This window comes from Homarus americanus, unplaced genomic scaffold, assembly GCF_018991925.1.
Source record: "Homarus americanus isolate GMGI-L3 unplaced genomic scaffold, GMGI_Hamer_2.0 scaffold32583, whole genome shotgun sequence".
Taxonomy (NCBI): domain Eukaryota; kingdom Metazoa; phylum Arthropoda; class Malacostraca; order Decapoda; family Nephropidae; genus Homarus; species Homarus americanus.
The window spans coordinates 21,661,745-21,675,898 of NW_024713129.1; the positions used below are offsets into that span (position 1 = coordinate 21,661,745).

The window sequence follows — 14,154 nt, forward strand, 5'->3', positions numbered from 1 at the left end:
TATCTTGAAACTTTACCTAGCATTAGTGAGGCCACACATGGATTATGCGGTTCAGTTCTGGTGTCCTTATTATAGAATGGACATAGATTCTTTGGAGAGAGTACAAAGAAGAATGACAAAAATGATCCATAATATTAGAAACCTTCCATATGAAGAAAGACTGAAAAGCTTAGGCTTACATTCATTAGAGAGGCGTAGAGTTAGGGGAGAGAGTATGATAGAGGTGTACAAGTGGGTAAGTGGGATTAACAAGGGTAAATTGGAAGATGTTCTGAAGCTCAGTAATAACGAAATAACTAGAACAAATGGCTTTAAATTAGATAAATTCTGATTCAGAAAGGATATAGGCAAGCACTGGTTTGGTAATAGAGTTGTGGATATGTGGAATAGGCTACCGAGTGCTATAGTAGGATCGGGGACGCTAGGGAGCTTCAAGACGAAGTTGGATAGGCACATGGAAGTGCTGGGATGGGTGTGAAAGGGATCTGCCCTGTATGGGCCAGTCGGCCTCCTGCAGTATCCCACTTTCTTATGTTCTTATGTTCTTAACCCCAGGTTGCAGTTTCTCCAGTTTAGTGTCTACACACACATACATATATATATATATATATATATATATATATATATATATATATATATATATATATATATATATATCATGTAAATCCACAATGAAAACGTGGATAAGATAAATCAAGATATATATATATATATAAATATATATATTTGTAACATGGATAGGCATATGTATAGGGTTTTCTCTGCGAGATTAGTTAATTCCTTGCAGAGCTCAGAAGGTGTGACTGAGCGATGGATTAGCCCCTGTCTTTTAGACATAAATATTTCTATAAATATGGGTTAATATATTTGTAGTGTGTATCTATCTCCCCTGTAATTTTCCGTAGCTGTAAGGTAGCATGTTCAAAGCACGTAATGGTTAAGTTCCACGCATTTGTGTCCTGAGAATACCCTAGGTCAGCTATCTTGGGCTGGACCCACGGACAGTATCTACTCAGTTCTCACTTCCTTAGAGCCTATCCCTGATAGCTCCGTCCTTCCTTTCGCCCTCACAGTTACAGTGACTATTATGGTGATTATCCTTTGGACAGTTTACATAGACTCTTATAATAATAAGCTAAGAACAGGAACATATTGGGTTTTGCTACTAAACGCCAATAAACTTTTATCCATATTCTAGTTCGTCTAGAATATAAGATAACAGCTTCACAAGTGCCTGTTATGAGTGTGACCATCCAGCAATGTTGTTGCATATATGACAGCTACACAAGTAGTCATTATACAACAAGTAAGTCACCTAACACTTACACAGTTGGTAACGGTAGAGATAATTTGTTCTCCCCATCACTCTGTTACACTGTTCAGTCAAACAGAGAAAACCTCATTAGTAATATCGAGGTAGGGAACGAACTAGCTAACAGCAATCATAAAGAAGTGAGATTCAAAGTAGAACTTAAGGACAGTTGCAAGGAAAATTCCATTGAAGTCCCAGATTTCAGAATGGCAAACTTTGATAGGTTGAAAAGGCAGCTGAGAGAAGGGGTATTCTGTTTTGGGGTGAATTACATGTCCTCACGTGAGGAGACCTCACAATGCACCTCACCTTACCTGGTGACCTGATAATGGTAACCTCACAAAATAAGACTGCTGAGGGTGACCTGACCATGAGATCTGGGGTTGACGAGTTCCATAACAATTTAAATAATGAATTACTTTGTGCATAAATGGCAGAATATACCATAAATAAAACCCAGATCAATTAACAATGAACCCAATGGATAAATAATTATTAAAGAATATTATTGGACAAAGGAAAGCTATAGGTAGGAGACTAACGTTGTGAAATTTACCTCCGAAATTATAAATTATTGGCCAGTAGGGCTAAGACCAAGATATGAAAAGCAAAGGAATAATGAGCTGAAAGTAGCAAGGGTAGCAAGGACAAACCCCAAGAGATTCTTCCAAATGTATCACACTTAAACAACAGTCAAGATTGGACCAATACACTCAGAAACTGGCGAGCTAATGGATGACGGCAGATAAATGAATAATAATCTGAACAGATATTTTTCAACAGTTTTCACCCCTCCACCCCAATAAATAAGGATGATATCCGAGGCACTGCCTATATACAGTGAGCAAAGAAAATGGCCGCCTTGGATCGTTGTGTCTTGGGGGAAGAGGAGCGGAGTGTGAGGAAAGACGATCTTCTGGCCACTCTGTTAAGTCAGCTGGGGCAGTTGAGGATTTGTTGTTGTTGTATAGATTGTCGGACCGTAGTCCGACACGGGCCTTTGCCTACAGGCGGCCCGTTTGGTGGTTCCGGCTGGAGCTCCAGGAGCAGCCAGACCGGATTGGGATTGGAGGTGGTCCCACCTGCAGATTGGAGGGATACTGCAGGTTGCAAGTGTGAGCGGACCCCCGATCAGTGGACGCTTACCACCAGCCCCCACTCTTGGACGTGGTCAGCTTCGGAGTGGCGCGCCCCCCGAACTGGGGTCCGCACTTGCTGGGAGAGGATGCTTTCTAAGCTATCTGGGTGGTGGGTATCGTGTGATGACCCGGAGTAGGTGGTGAATGTGGTCTGTATGGGCCTTTCGGGTTAGAGTGGCCGCTGGTGTTGTGTGTGTTTCTTGGGAGATTTGAGTTCTGTTTCGGAGGCTTTGCGTGACCTCGCAATCGAGGAGATAGTGTTCAAGTGGGTTGGCTGCTGGCTCCTGACAGTAGGTGCAACGGATTCAAGTTGGATAAGTTTAGGTTTAGGAGGGAGATAGAACATAAGAACATAAGAAAATAAGGAGTCTGCAATAGGCCGGTTGGCCTGTGCATGGCAGCTCCTGTCGAGAGTTACTACCACTCTCTATCATCCATGAATCTATCTAGCCTCCTTTTGAAACTTTCCAGAGTTCCCGCACTTACTACAAAGTTGCTAAGCTTGTTCCACTCGTCCACCACCCTATTTGTGAACCAGTTTCTTCCTATCTCCCTCCTAAACCTAAACTTATCCAACTTGAATCCGTTGCTCCGAGTCCTATCCTGCTCGGATATTATAAGAACTTTATCTATATCCCCTTTATTGATTCCTTTCACCCACTTAAATACTTCTATCATATCTCCCCGCACTCTTCGTCTTTCTAGGGAATGCAAGTTAAGTTTCTTTAACCTATCCTGATATGGAAGGTTTCTAAGTCCCTGAATCATTTTTGTCATTCTTCGCTGCACCGACTCTAGTGAATTTATATCCATTCTATAATAGGGGCACCAGAACTGAACCGCATAATCGAGGTGCGGCCTAACTAGCGCAAGATATAGTTGCAATAAGACCTCTGCACTCTTGTTACTTACACTTCTAGATATAAAACCCAATACTCTGTTTGCCTTATTTCGAACATTAACGCACTGTTTTCTAGGCCGTAGGTCCGGGCTTACAAGTACCCCTAGGTCTCTTTCACAAGTCGACTTCTCTAGGTTGATGTTGTTCAGGCTGTATACATTATAAGTATTTGTTCTTCCAATATTAAGTACGCTGCACTTGCTGGTGTTGAATTTCATTTGCCATTTTTCAGACCACCCCTGCAGTTTATTTAGATCCTCCTGTAATGCATTTGCATCCTGCCCTGAATTCATTTGCCGCCCTATTTTGGTGTCATCCGCAAACTTGCTTATGTCACTGCTGATCCCAGTATCTAAATCGTTTATGTAGATTATGAACAAGAGTGGGCCTAGTACTGACCCCTGGGGAACCCCACTGGTTACACGGCCCCACTCAGATTTAACACCATCTACGCTGACCCTCTGCGTTCTATCGGTGAGCCATGATTTTATCCAATTTAAAACTTTCCCCTCGATACCATGAGCCTTAATTTTTCTCAGAAGCCTCTGATGCGGTACTCTGTCAAATGCTTTGCTAAAGTCTAAGTAAATAACATCGTAATTTTCGTCATTATCTACTACCTCGAAGACTTTCCTAAAAAACGTTAGCAGATTTGTTAGACAAGATTTTCCCTTTGTAAACCCATGTTGAGAGTCGTAGATTAATTTGCTTTTCTCTAGATGCGATCGGATGCTATCTGCTATAATTGATTCAAGAAATTTCCCCACTACTGACGTCAAACTGATCGGCCGGTAATTTGACGCTGATGCTCTGTCTCCCTTTTTAAATATGGGTACTACATTCGCCTGTTTCCACAACTCTGGCACAACTCCAGTGTCTAATGATTTTGTAAATAAATTTACGAGGGGTCCGCTAATCTGTTCCCTACACTCTTTTAAGACTCGAGGAAAAATTTCATCCGGCCCTGGGGATTTTGTGTTCTTTAGTTTATTTATCTTCTTAAGAACATCCTCTTTTCTGATGGTGATATTCTTTAATTTCTCTTCTTCCTTTCCCTTAAATATCAGTTCCACCTCCGGAATTTCATAGCAAATTTCTTCTGTGAAAACTGATAAGGAAGTAGCTGTTCAATGCTTTGCTCATGTCTTCACTGCCATTTATCAATTCTCCCCTCCCTGACTTTAAAGGCCCAACTTTGTCCTTGACCTTTGTCCTATATACCTGGAAAAATCCCTTGGGATTCGCCTTGGATTCTCTTGCTATTTTGATTTCATAGTCTCTCTTTGCTTTCCTTACATTTTTCTTAACATTCCTAGATAGTTCATTATACCTGTTTCTGAGCTGCTCCTCCCCTCCCTTTAATTTCTTATATATTCCTTTCTTTATTCCTATGTCATGTTTAAGTTTTCTGGTCATCCACCTTGGCTCATTCTTATTTGGCCTAATTTTTCTGTATGGTATATTTTGTTCTTTTGCTTTATGTAGTATACTGGTGAATATATTATAGTCATGATCAATTGTTGTGTCATCTATGACCTCACCACTTCCTACTGGGAACTGACGTGACTGTTCCCAGGTGACCTCACCTAGGTAGCTTCTTAACCCCTGATAATCCGCCAACCGAAAGTTTGGGACTCTGACCATATTGTCATTGTTTTTCGTTTCCCAATTTAGGGTGAACCTGATTTCTCTGTGATCACTGTTACCTAGTTCTTCCCCTACTGTGATATCTCTGATAATATTTTCTTTATTTGTTAATACTAGGTCTAATATATTGTCACCTCTAGTAGGTTCTGTAATTAGTTGTTTCAAAAAATTGTCCTGTACTGCGTCTAGGAAGTCTTCAGATTCATAGTTTCCTACAATGTTGTCCCAGTCAATATTTCTGAAGTTGAAATCCCCCATAATGCATAGGTTGGTATATTTTGCTGCCCTACTCATTTCCTACCAAATGGGCTGAGCTGCTTCTTTGCTAAGACTTGGGGGCCTGTAAATCACTCCCATAATTAGTTTTTCTCTTCCTTCCGTGATTTCTACCCACACAGACTCGATTCCTATTTCATAAGAACATAAGAACATAAGAAAGTGGGATACTGCAGGAGGCCGACTGGCCCATACAGGGCAGATCCCTTTCACACCCATCCCAGCACTTCCATGTGCCTATCCAACTTCGTCTTGAAGCTCCCTAGCGTCCCCGATCCTACTATAGCACTCGGTAGCCTATTCCACATATCCACAACTCTATTACCAAACAAGTGCTTGCCTATATCCTTTCTGAATCGGAATTTATCTAATTTAAAGCAATTTTTTCTAGTTATTTCGTTATTACTGAGCTTCAGAACATCTTCCATTTTACCCTTGTTAATCCCACTTACCCACTTGTACACCTCTATCATATCTCCCCTAACTCTACGCCTCTCTAATGAATGTAAGCCTAAGCTTTTCAGTCTTTCTTCATATGGAAGGTTTCTAACATTATGGATCATTTTTGTCATTCTTCTTTGTACTCTCTCCAAAGATTCTATGTCCATTCTATAATATGGACACCAGAACTGAACCGCATAATCCATGTGTGGCCTCACTAATGCTAGGTAAAGTTTCAAGATAACGTCAGCAGTTCTGTTACTCACAGACCTAGATATGAACCCAAGAATCCTGTTTGCCTTGTTGCGAACGCTAATACATTGTTTTCTAGGTTTCAAGTCGTTGCTAAATAAATACACCTAGATCTTTTTCACAAACTGAGTTTTTCTATTTCCGTGTTACCTAGTTTATACTTAACGTTTGTATTCGTCTTCCTATCTGTAGTACCTTGCATTTATCAGTATTAAAATTCATTTGCCAGTCTACTGACCACTCATGTAAGGTATCTAGATCTCTTTGAAGGTGTTCAAAGTCACTGTCTGAATTTATCACTCTCCCCATTTTGGTATCATCTGCAAATTTACTAATCCTACTAGTTATACCTAAATCAAGATCATTAATGAATATAACAAACAGCAGAGGGCCTAATACAGATCCCTGGGGAACTCCGCTTTTGACCGCACCCCAGTCTGACTTAAATCCATTTATGCTGACTCTTTGTTTCCTACCAGTTAACCATGACCTAATCCATTTTAATAATGATCCACCTATTCCATGTGCTTCTACCTTCCTTATCAATCTCTCATGAGGGACTCTATCGAATGCTTTACTGAAATCTAAATAAATTATATCATATGACTTATCATTATCTACCGCTTCATATACTTCTGAGAAAAAGCTAAGCAAATTTGTGAGACAAGAACGTCCCTGGGAGAACCCGTGCTGAGAAGAATGAATTAAGTTGAATGTTTCAAGGTGGCTTCTGATTTTTGTAGCAATAATTGACTCTAGCAACTTGCCTATGATTGACGTGAGACTAATGGGACGGTAATTTGATGCTCTTGATTTATCACCCTTTTTGAAAATCGGAACTACATTTGCAAGTTTCCAAGCTTCTGGCACTAGGCCCGATTCTAATGACTTATTATATAAAACTGCTTATGGATTACTCAACTCATCTCTACATTCTTTTAATATTCTAGCATATACCTCGTCTGGACCAGGCGATTTATGAGGCTTCAGTTTGTTAATTACTTTAAGCACATCGTTACTAGTAATATTGATATTCATCAACATATTTTCTATACTGTCGTTATATACCTTATGAACTTCTGGAAACTGTGCTAGGTTTTCATTTGTGAATACGGAGCGAAAATGACTATTTAACGTACTACACATTTCTAACTCATCATCAGTCATTTCTCCTGTCGTAGTTTTAAGGGGACCTATTGTATCTCTAACCTTTGATTTATACAGTTGATAAAAAGCTTTGAGGTTATTTATCGATTCGTTTGCTACCTTGATTTCATAATTTCTCTTTGCTTTCCTAATTTCTGTTTTTACCTGTCTTGTTAGGTTCTGATAGTAACCAAGTAAGTGATTTTCGCCTTTCTTAACTTTTCTATATACTCCTTTCTTTTTCCCTAGAAGATCTAAGAGTCTATTATTCATCCATTTTGGTTGGTTCCGTATCGATCTGAATTTTCTTTTAGGGATGTGTTTATTTTGGGCATTATTGATTGTCGCAATAAATTGTTCATAAGTAAGTAAATTAAATTCGGGGTTCTCCTGTCCTAAGTTGACAGTTTCCGGAGGTGTGGGTGATTAATCTTTTGACCATAGGGTCATCCCTAAGGTCTCTCCTTAAGCTACCGTAATTAGCCTTCCTAAAATACGGGATCAAGGCCGAATTTTCCTTCTTCCTGCCATTCCATATTATGTTAAAATATATGGCTTTATGATCACTGTTTCCTAGTTCGTCTCCAATCCCAACATCTTTTACTAGATTTTCATTATTACTGAGAACTAAATCGAGGATATTATTTCCTCTAGTGGGCGAGTTTATGAATTGATATAAAAAACTATCTTGTACTACTTCTAGAAAATCTTCAGATTCATTATCGCTAAGTTGATTTTCCAATCTATGCCTGAAAAGTTGAAATCGCCTAGAATACATACATTGTTTCTATCAGATGCCTTCTTTATTTCCTCCCATAGCAATTCACCATCGTTCCTACTCAAATTAGGTGGTCTATATATAACACCAATGACTACGGACTCACTGCCCTCACCAATCTCTACCCAAATACTTTCATTGTCGCTATTTGTTTTAATGTTTGATTTATTGCAGCTTTTTAATGACACCCTGATATACACTGCTACACCACCCCCTCTCCTTCCTACTCTGTCAAATTTAAATAGGTTATATCCTGGAATATGAAATTCTGCTAAAAAATGTTTGCTGTTTGAATTTATCCATGTTTCCGTTATTGCAATTATATCTATGTTCTCTTTACTAACAATGGCCCTGAGCTGGTCCATTTTGTTGCACAGGCTTCTACTATTAGTATAATAAACACTCAATATATTTCTTCCGTTTCTATCTGTTTTACATTTATTACTTTGATGTTTGTTATTATGACTAACTATATTTTCAGCATTATCTACTTCTGTTTCACTACTTCCCAGGACCTCCTTGTTTTTTGACTCCCATTTTCCCCGACCCCTCTCTACTGGCGAAACCCCCCCTTCGGAGTGACAATTTCACGCTCCAGGGATGCAGACAACGTCTTTACCCCCTCACGAGACAAGTGTACTCCGTCGCGACAGTACTGGTAGTCGTTGCCATAAAATCGTTGCCAGTCATCAATGAATGCCCAACCATTGTTTGCACAATGTTTCTCCAGTCGGCAATTAATAGCAATTGCCCTGGACAGCCATTCACGACCAACCCCTCTTCTAGGCAAGACACCACATACTATCGGGATCCCTCCCTTATCTCTAATCCTCCCCAGCGCCTCCCTATACCTCTTGAAAAGTTCCTCACTCCTAACCTTACCTATGTCGTTTCCTCCCACACTAAGACACACTACTGGATTGGTACCCTCCCCTGACAAAACTCTGTCTAACCTCTCGGCTACATGCCCTATCCCAGCCCCAGGAAAACATACCCTAGTCCTACGTTTCCTATCTCTCACACAAAAAGCCCTATCCATAAACCTCACCTGGCTGTCACCAACTACCACGACCTTACCTGTGGGCAGGGTTTGTACAACTGCCCTTTCCTCTCCTTGATCCATACCGTCCTGCCTCTTCTCTTCCTCTCCAGCTTCCTGCAGCACCTGGTAAGGGTTACTGCACTCCACACCCTGGTCAGCTTTCCTAAGCCTGACCCTAGTCCCCTTGGAGACAACCACTCTCCACGCCTGCTCCTCCTTCGCAGGTGTCCTGCTAGGCAGGACACCTACCTGAAGGAGTTCCGCCCTGAGGGCTTCATTTTCCCCCTTTAGAGTGTCAACCTCACTCCTCAACTGCCCCAGCTGCCTTAACAGCGTGGCAAGGAGGTCGTCTTTCCCCACACTCCCCTCCTCTTCCCCCACGACACAACGATCCAAAGCGGCCATTTTCCTTGGTCTCTAACGGGAGCGCGATCGGGCACGACCTTCTCCAAGCTGGGTCAGAGGTCAACTCAAGCTGGTGTAATTCACATCTTCAGGGGTGAGTACAGACGAAAGCTAAGGTGCTCCGTTGTTTCCCTTTTCCCGTGTGATTTTACGAAGATATATATATATATATATATATATATATATATATATATATATATATATATATATATATATATATATATATATATATATATATATATATATATATATATATATATATATATATATATATATAAGGGGTTTTAATCGACCGGTACACTGGCGGGTTAGATGTATGGCAGGTGAGGTACAGGGGATAGACACAGAGTTGTTTAAAAGAAGAGACAGAGTCAATGGTGTTTATACCCATCTTAAGCTTTGATGGTCGGTGTTTGCGGTTACCAGCTTGTTTGTTGAAGATTTTAGTTTTCTCAGTGGAGATGATGAGACCAAGGTTCTTACAGCCTGACTGGACATGGTCAGGGTGGTTTGCATTTCATTGTTTGTTTTATTATGTACAGTATAAGAATGTGATCTGCATAGCTAACCGTAATATTGTTGAGGCTGTCTGGAATTGACTTTAATAATGCATTCATAAGAACATTGAACAAAGTGGGTCTAAGTACCTTGGGGATGCCAAGTTGCATATTTTTTTACTTCACTTTTTTAACCCTGAAACAATACAGCAGCTCTTCTGTTCGTGAGGTAATCACTTATCCAGTGCAACAGCGGACCTCCTATATCCATTTTGGCTAGTTCGTACAATATAAGTTGCCTATTGGCAATGTCAAATGCAGCCTTTAAATCGAAAAATGTGGTGTATCTGTGGCCTTCATCCCCATGCACAGTTAGGAATGTGGGAGTGCAATTACGTATACTTTTAGCATGGGTGAAGCTATTTATGTGAGGGGAATGTGTTCTCTGGTTCTGTATAAGAGTCTGCCAAGAACTATCCTCTCATAGGTTTCCTCCTCTTTTTTTGGTGGAGGCATTGCTGGGAAAGAATGTGTAAGTCCTAGCTACAAAATCGTCATGGAGACTTTGATAAATGCCAGGCTTGTAATATTTGTACAGTTGCAGAAATGTGTTTCTACACCCCTGTTGTAACGCGTTTCTCCAAACGCCCAAAGTATATGACCTATAGCAAATCTATCCACCAATCACGTCTGTCGTCACACGACCAATAACCATTCATTCATAAACAGTGATACTACTATTTCAACGTTGCCGTTTGGAGACACGGGTTACACCCCGTAGGAACACATTTCCGCAACTGTACCAGTTATAGATGTAGTATATGAACTGGTTTTCGTATTCTCGCTTGACTGAATCCACGTCTGTTAAGCTTTCCACCAGTAGGGGTGGCATTGGCTACAAGTATAATTGCTTGGATAGTTTTGAGATCAGATATAAGATCAGTGACTACATCAGAGTTAATTTATTGTGTTTAGTGTGGCTTTGCCGAGATCGTTTGTGATCCAATAATACTGGAAGTTGGTAGTCTATTTTGATCTAATAGATACAGTAGTTAAAACAACTATCTGTGCAGGTGGGGGTCGATATGCTCCGAAATTTTACTTGTGACTAATGACAGCCCTCATATACCAAAATTTACCGTCCACGGTCTCATATTGTTTCCCGCAAAGTATGCACATATATTTGTTTTATCTACTGTACATGTGGTAGCAATTTCTTTACATACATTAGACATGTTTAAGTAAAACTAGGATCATAATACACATAATTGGGTAGACTGGGTGTGAGACACTCCTCCAGAAAGACAATATCGATGTCCTCAATCACAACTTTGTAGTGGTCAGGGTATCGTTTTCTGTATTTCTATGGTATTAACACTTACCATTATGTACTATATTTAGAAAGAAGCTTAAGTCACCATACGAGACTTTTTTCCATGTTGCCTGTCTCTTTTGCAGGCAGGAGATTGTTTAACTTATTTTTAACATTCTGGAACATGTACTGAAAACCAGTTATACGAGTATTTCAGTGGAAGACATCGACACACTTTTATCAAATCAACATCACCACCATTTTCTGTTTGTGTTTGCTGATCTTCACTGACAGTGTCCACAGAAGACTCAGTAAAACTGTTCTCAGTATCATTATTTTCCTCTGGGACACGAGTTCCCGGTGGATCTTGGGTTTTTACATCTGGCACTTCATTTCCGCATAACCCTTTCCTTTACATTTCTTGCATTACTGAAAAGTCGTGGTGCTCAGCCTGCCCTCGTGCTTCCACTCCCCCCCCCCCACCTCCTCCCCTCTCCAGTCAGGAAGTTCTATTGCTTGCTAAAGGGGAACCAACTAGGAACAACAACTGGTTTACCCGCCCCCACCGCAACTAACCGACCAACATAGAGGGCAGTGTCGGGGTAGGTGGGTCGAGGCGGGGCTGGGCGAGATGGGGTGATCTTTCGGAGTACTGGTCACTGTATGTTACAATTCTCACCGCTCATCATTGTTGTGCGAGTCTGGCTTGAATCTTCAATCTTCAAATCTGCACAGTGGGAACACAACAATATGAACTAGCAGATGACACTGGAGGTCATTTCAACAATCAGGGAATGTTTTGAGAAGGTAAATTCAGATCGTTTTGTTGCATAAGGTGTTTTCTGCCGTGCCTGAAAAGGTTGTCAATCTCCTCAAGGGAGAGACCCCGAGTTTCCTGCAGAAATATTGCAACCCCTAGGACAAGCAACAAGCTGCAGACGCTGTAAATCCAGAACACCCCATCTTCCCCGAAGGTCTTAACCATAAGCGGGAAGGTCTGGATGACTACGAACAAGCTCGCATATAAGAATATGTACAGTATTGATGTGGCAAATGCCCTTAGCGAGTTGGGTAGTAACTCTGCTCTCAAAAGGCTCACCGACAAATCCACTGCAGAAAACAAAGCAGTGAAGATCATTATTGCAGCCAGCGGTAACCAGCCAATGTTGCTCACGTCCACCCCTTGGTTCAGCAGGTAGAAGTACACCCCGAGGGTCATCATTGACATGGAGCAGATGACACTAGGTACAATGATCGTGTACTTGCGTCCCAGGCGGTCCACCACTAACAAGCACACAATTGTTCCTGCGACTTGAATGCTGCCAACAAATATTGCACTTGTATAAGAGTTTATTCTAGAGTTGGATGCTTGGAAGATGGGCACAACGTACGTGAGTATGCTCACCATGCCGGTAAACTGTACCAAAACCAAAAGGAAGATCAAGAACAGCAACCGACGAAGCACAGACTGTTCCCGCGTCTGACGGAGCTGGGATACAAAGCTGGTGTTGTTGCTGGTGGTTTCATTAAATTGGTGGACGATGTCGTCGAACTCCGGCTGTGAGTCATAGCGAGGACCTCGAAAAAACACGAGGGCCTTGCGGGCTTCCTCCAGGCGGCCTCGGGTAACCAGCCATCGTGGGGAGTTCGGCAGGAAAAACAACCCAATGAAGGGCGGGATGGCGGTGACGCAGCCGCACACGAGTATTATGTGCCGCCACGACATGTCCAGGCTCCCTATTATATACACCAGCAAGATCCCAGATTTCCACCCAACGACCGTGAACCCCATCAGCCGTCCACGTAGATGACTTTCTGACACCTCCGCTATGTAGTTGCTGGAGGCGGCACCGATAACACCTTGGGTGAGTCCTTGCGCAGTGCGGAGCAACAGGAGTAACCACACTTTGGGTGTGAAAGACAAGGCCAGACACATCACCAAAGAGAAAGGCATGGCCACGAGAAGTGACACTCTCTGACCAAGATGCATACTGACTACTCCGCCTCCTATAGAACCAACTGCTGCGCCAATGTGGACCACACTTCCTGTAAAGACATAAGGTTGTTATTTTTTCTTCAATATCTATGTGTAGGTTATTCTTGCTTCATGCATATGCCCAATTTCCTCTCGGTTCTCCGTAAGTATATTAAAGGACAACTCCAGATGATAAATACTTTCGTAACTGATCCCCAGAATTATTAGTTCTTTATCGTATTAATGAACAGGGAGTTATTTAACAAATTCTAGTCAAAATATATAAACTTTTGCAGGGATTGACTTGCCGTTGCTTAGGTGGAAGATGACGTCACTCGAGGGAGGGAATGGAAATGAGATTACCAGTCACTGATCCTAAAGTTAGGATTGAATAACTTTCATTAGTTTTAGTTTTATTTTGAACTATATCAAATCCCATATCGATTTGTTATATAAATTGTGGATTCAAACTTTATCTATACAGGATTCTGAAGCAAATTTATGCTGTCTCATGAAGCAATTGTGAACTTAATGTTATTATTCACTAGTACCTCCTATAACGTCATACCTGGGGCCCAGGTAGGAAGAGTTTATGGTGTACTTTAATGGATTTTGTTTTCCAATAATAATATGATAGTGTTTATCCATTCTATGAAAAGTAGCAATACCAATAAATTGTGATCCTGGAGTTGAACTTTTTAATGTTAACGGGAGAACAAAATTAATAACAACATAGGACATGTACAGCTTTTATTCAAGTGTTCTGTAATTTAATATGACATCGCGGCCTATCTAGTAAATTGTAAAAAGGGTACAAGAAAAGGGAATATTTTTAAGGTGTGGGACATTAAAATTATTCTTAGCAGTTGGATGTGTTTATGCTAACAAGAAAGTTCACACATTCTTTAAGCTGAATCGTGTTGAAGTTATTGACCACTGGTTAAGCTGTCTCGTGGAGGCCATGGTGATTATGGATGACCTATACTTGTACGTATCAAGGAGGTCAGGTCAGGGGAACTAATTAGTGCTAG

General features: G+C 41.1%; 1 protein-coding gene across 1 annotated transcript; it reads right to left on the bottom strand.

Annotated features, from left to right (window-relative positions):
- Positions 1–11,653: 11,653 nt before the first annotated feature.
- On the bottom strand, positions 11,654–13,266 carry LOC121871332 (facilitated trehalose transporter Tret1-like). The gene has a single exon (XM_042373555.1). The coding sequence runs from the start codon at positions 13,136–13,138 to the stop codon at positions 11,936–11,938; it is 1,203 nt and encodes a 400-aa protein (XP_042229489.1). The 5' UTR covers positions 13,139–13,266; the 3' UTR covers positions 11,654–11,935.
- Between the last annotated feature and the right edge of the window lie 888 nt (positions 13,267–14,154).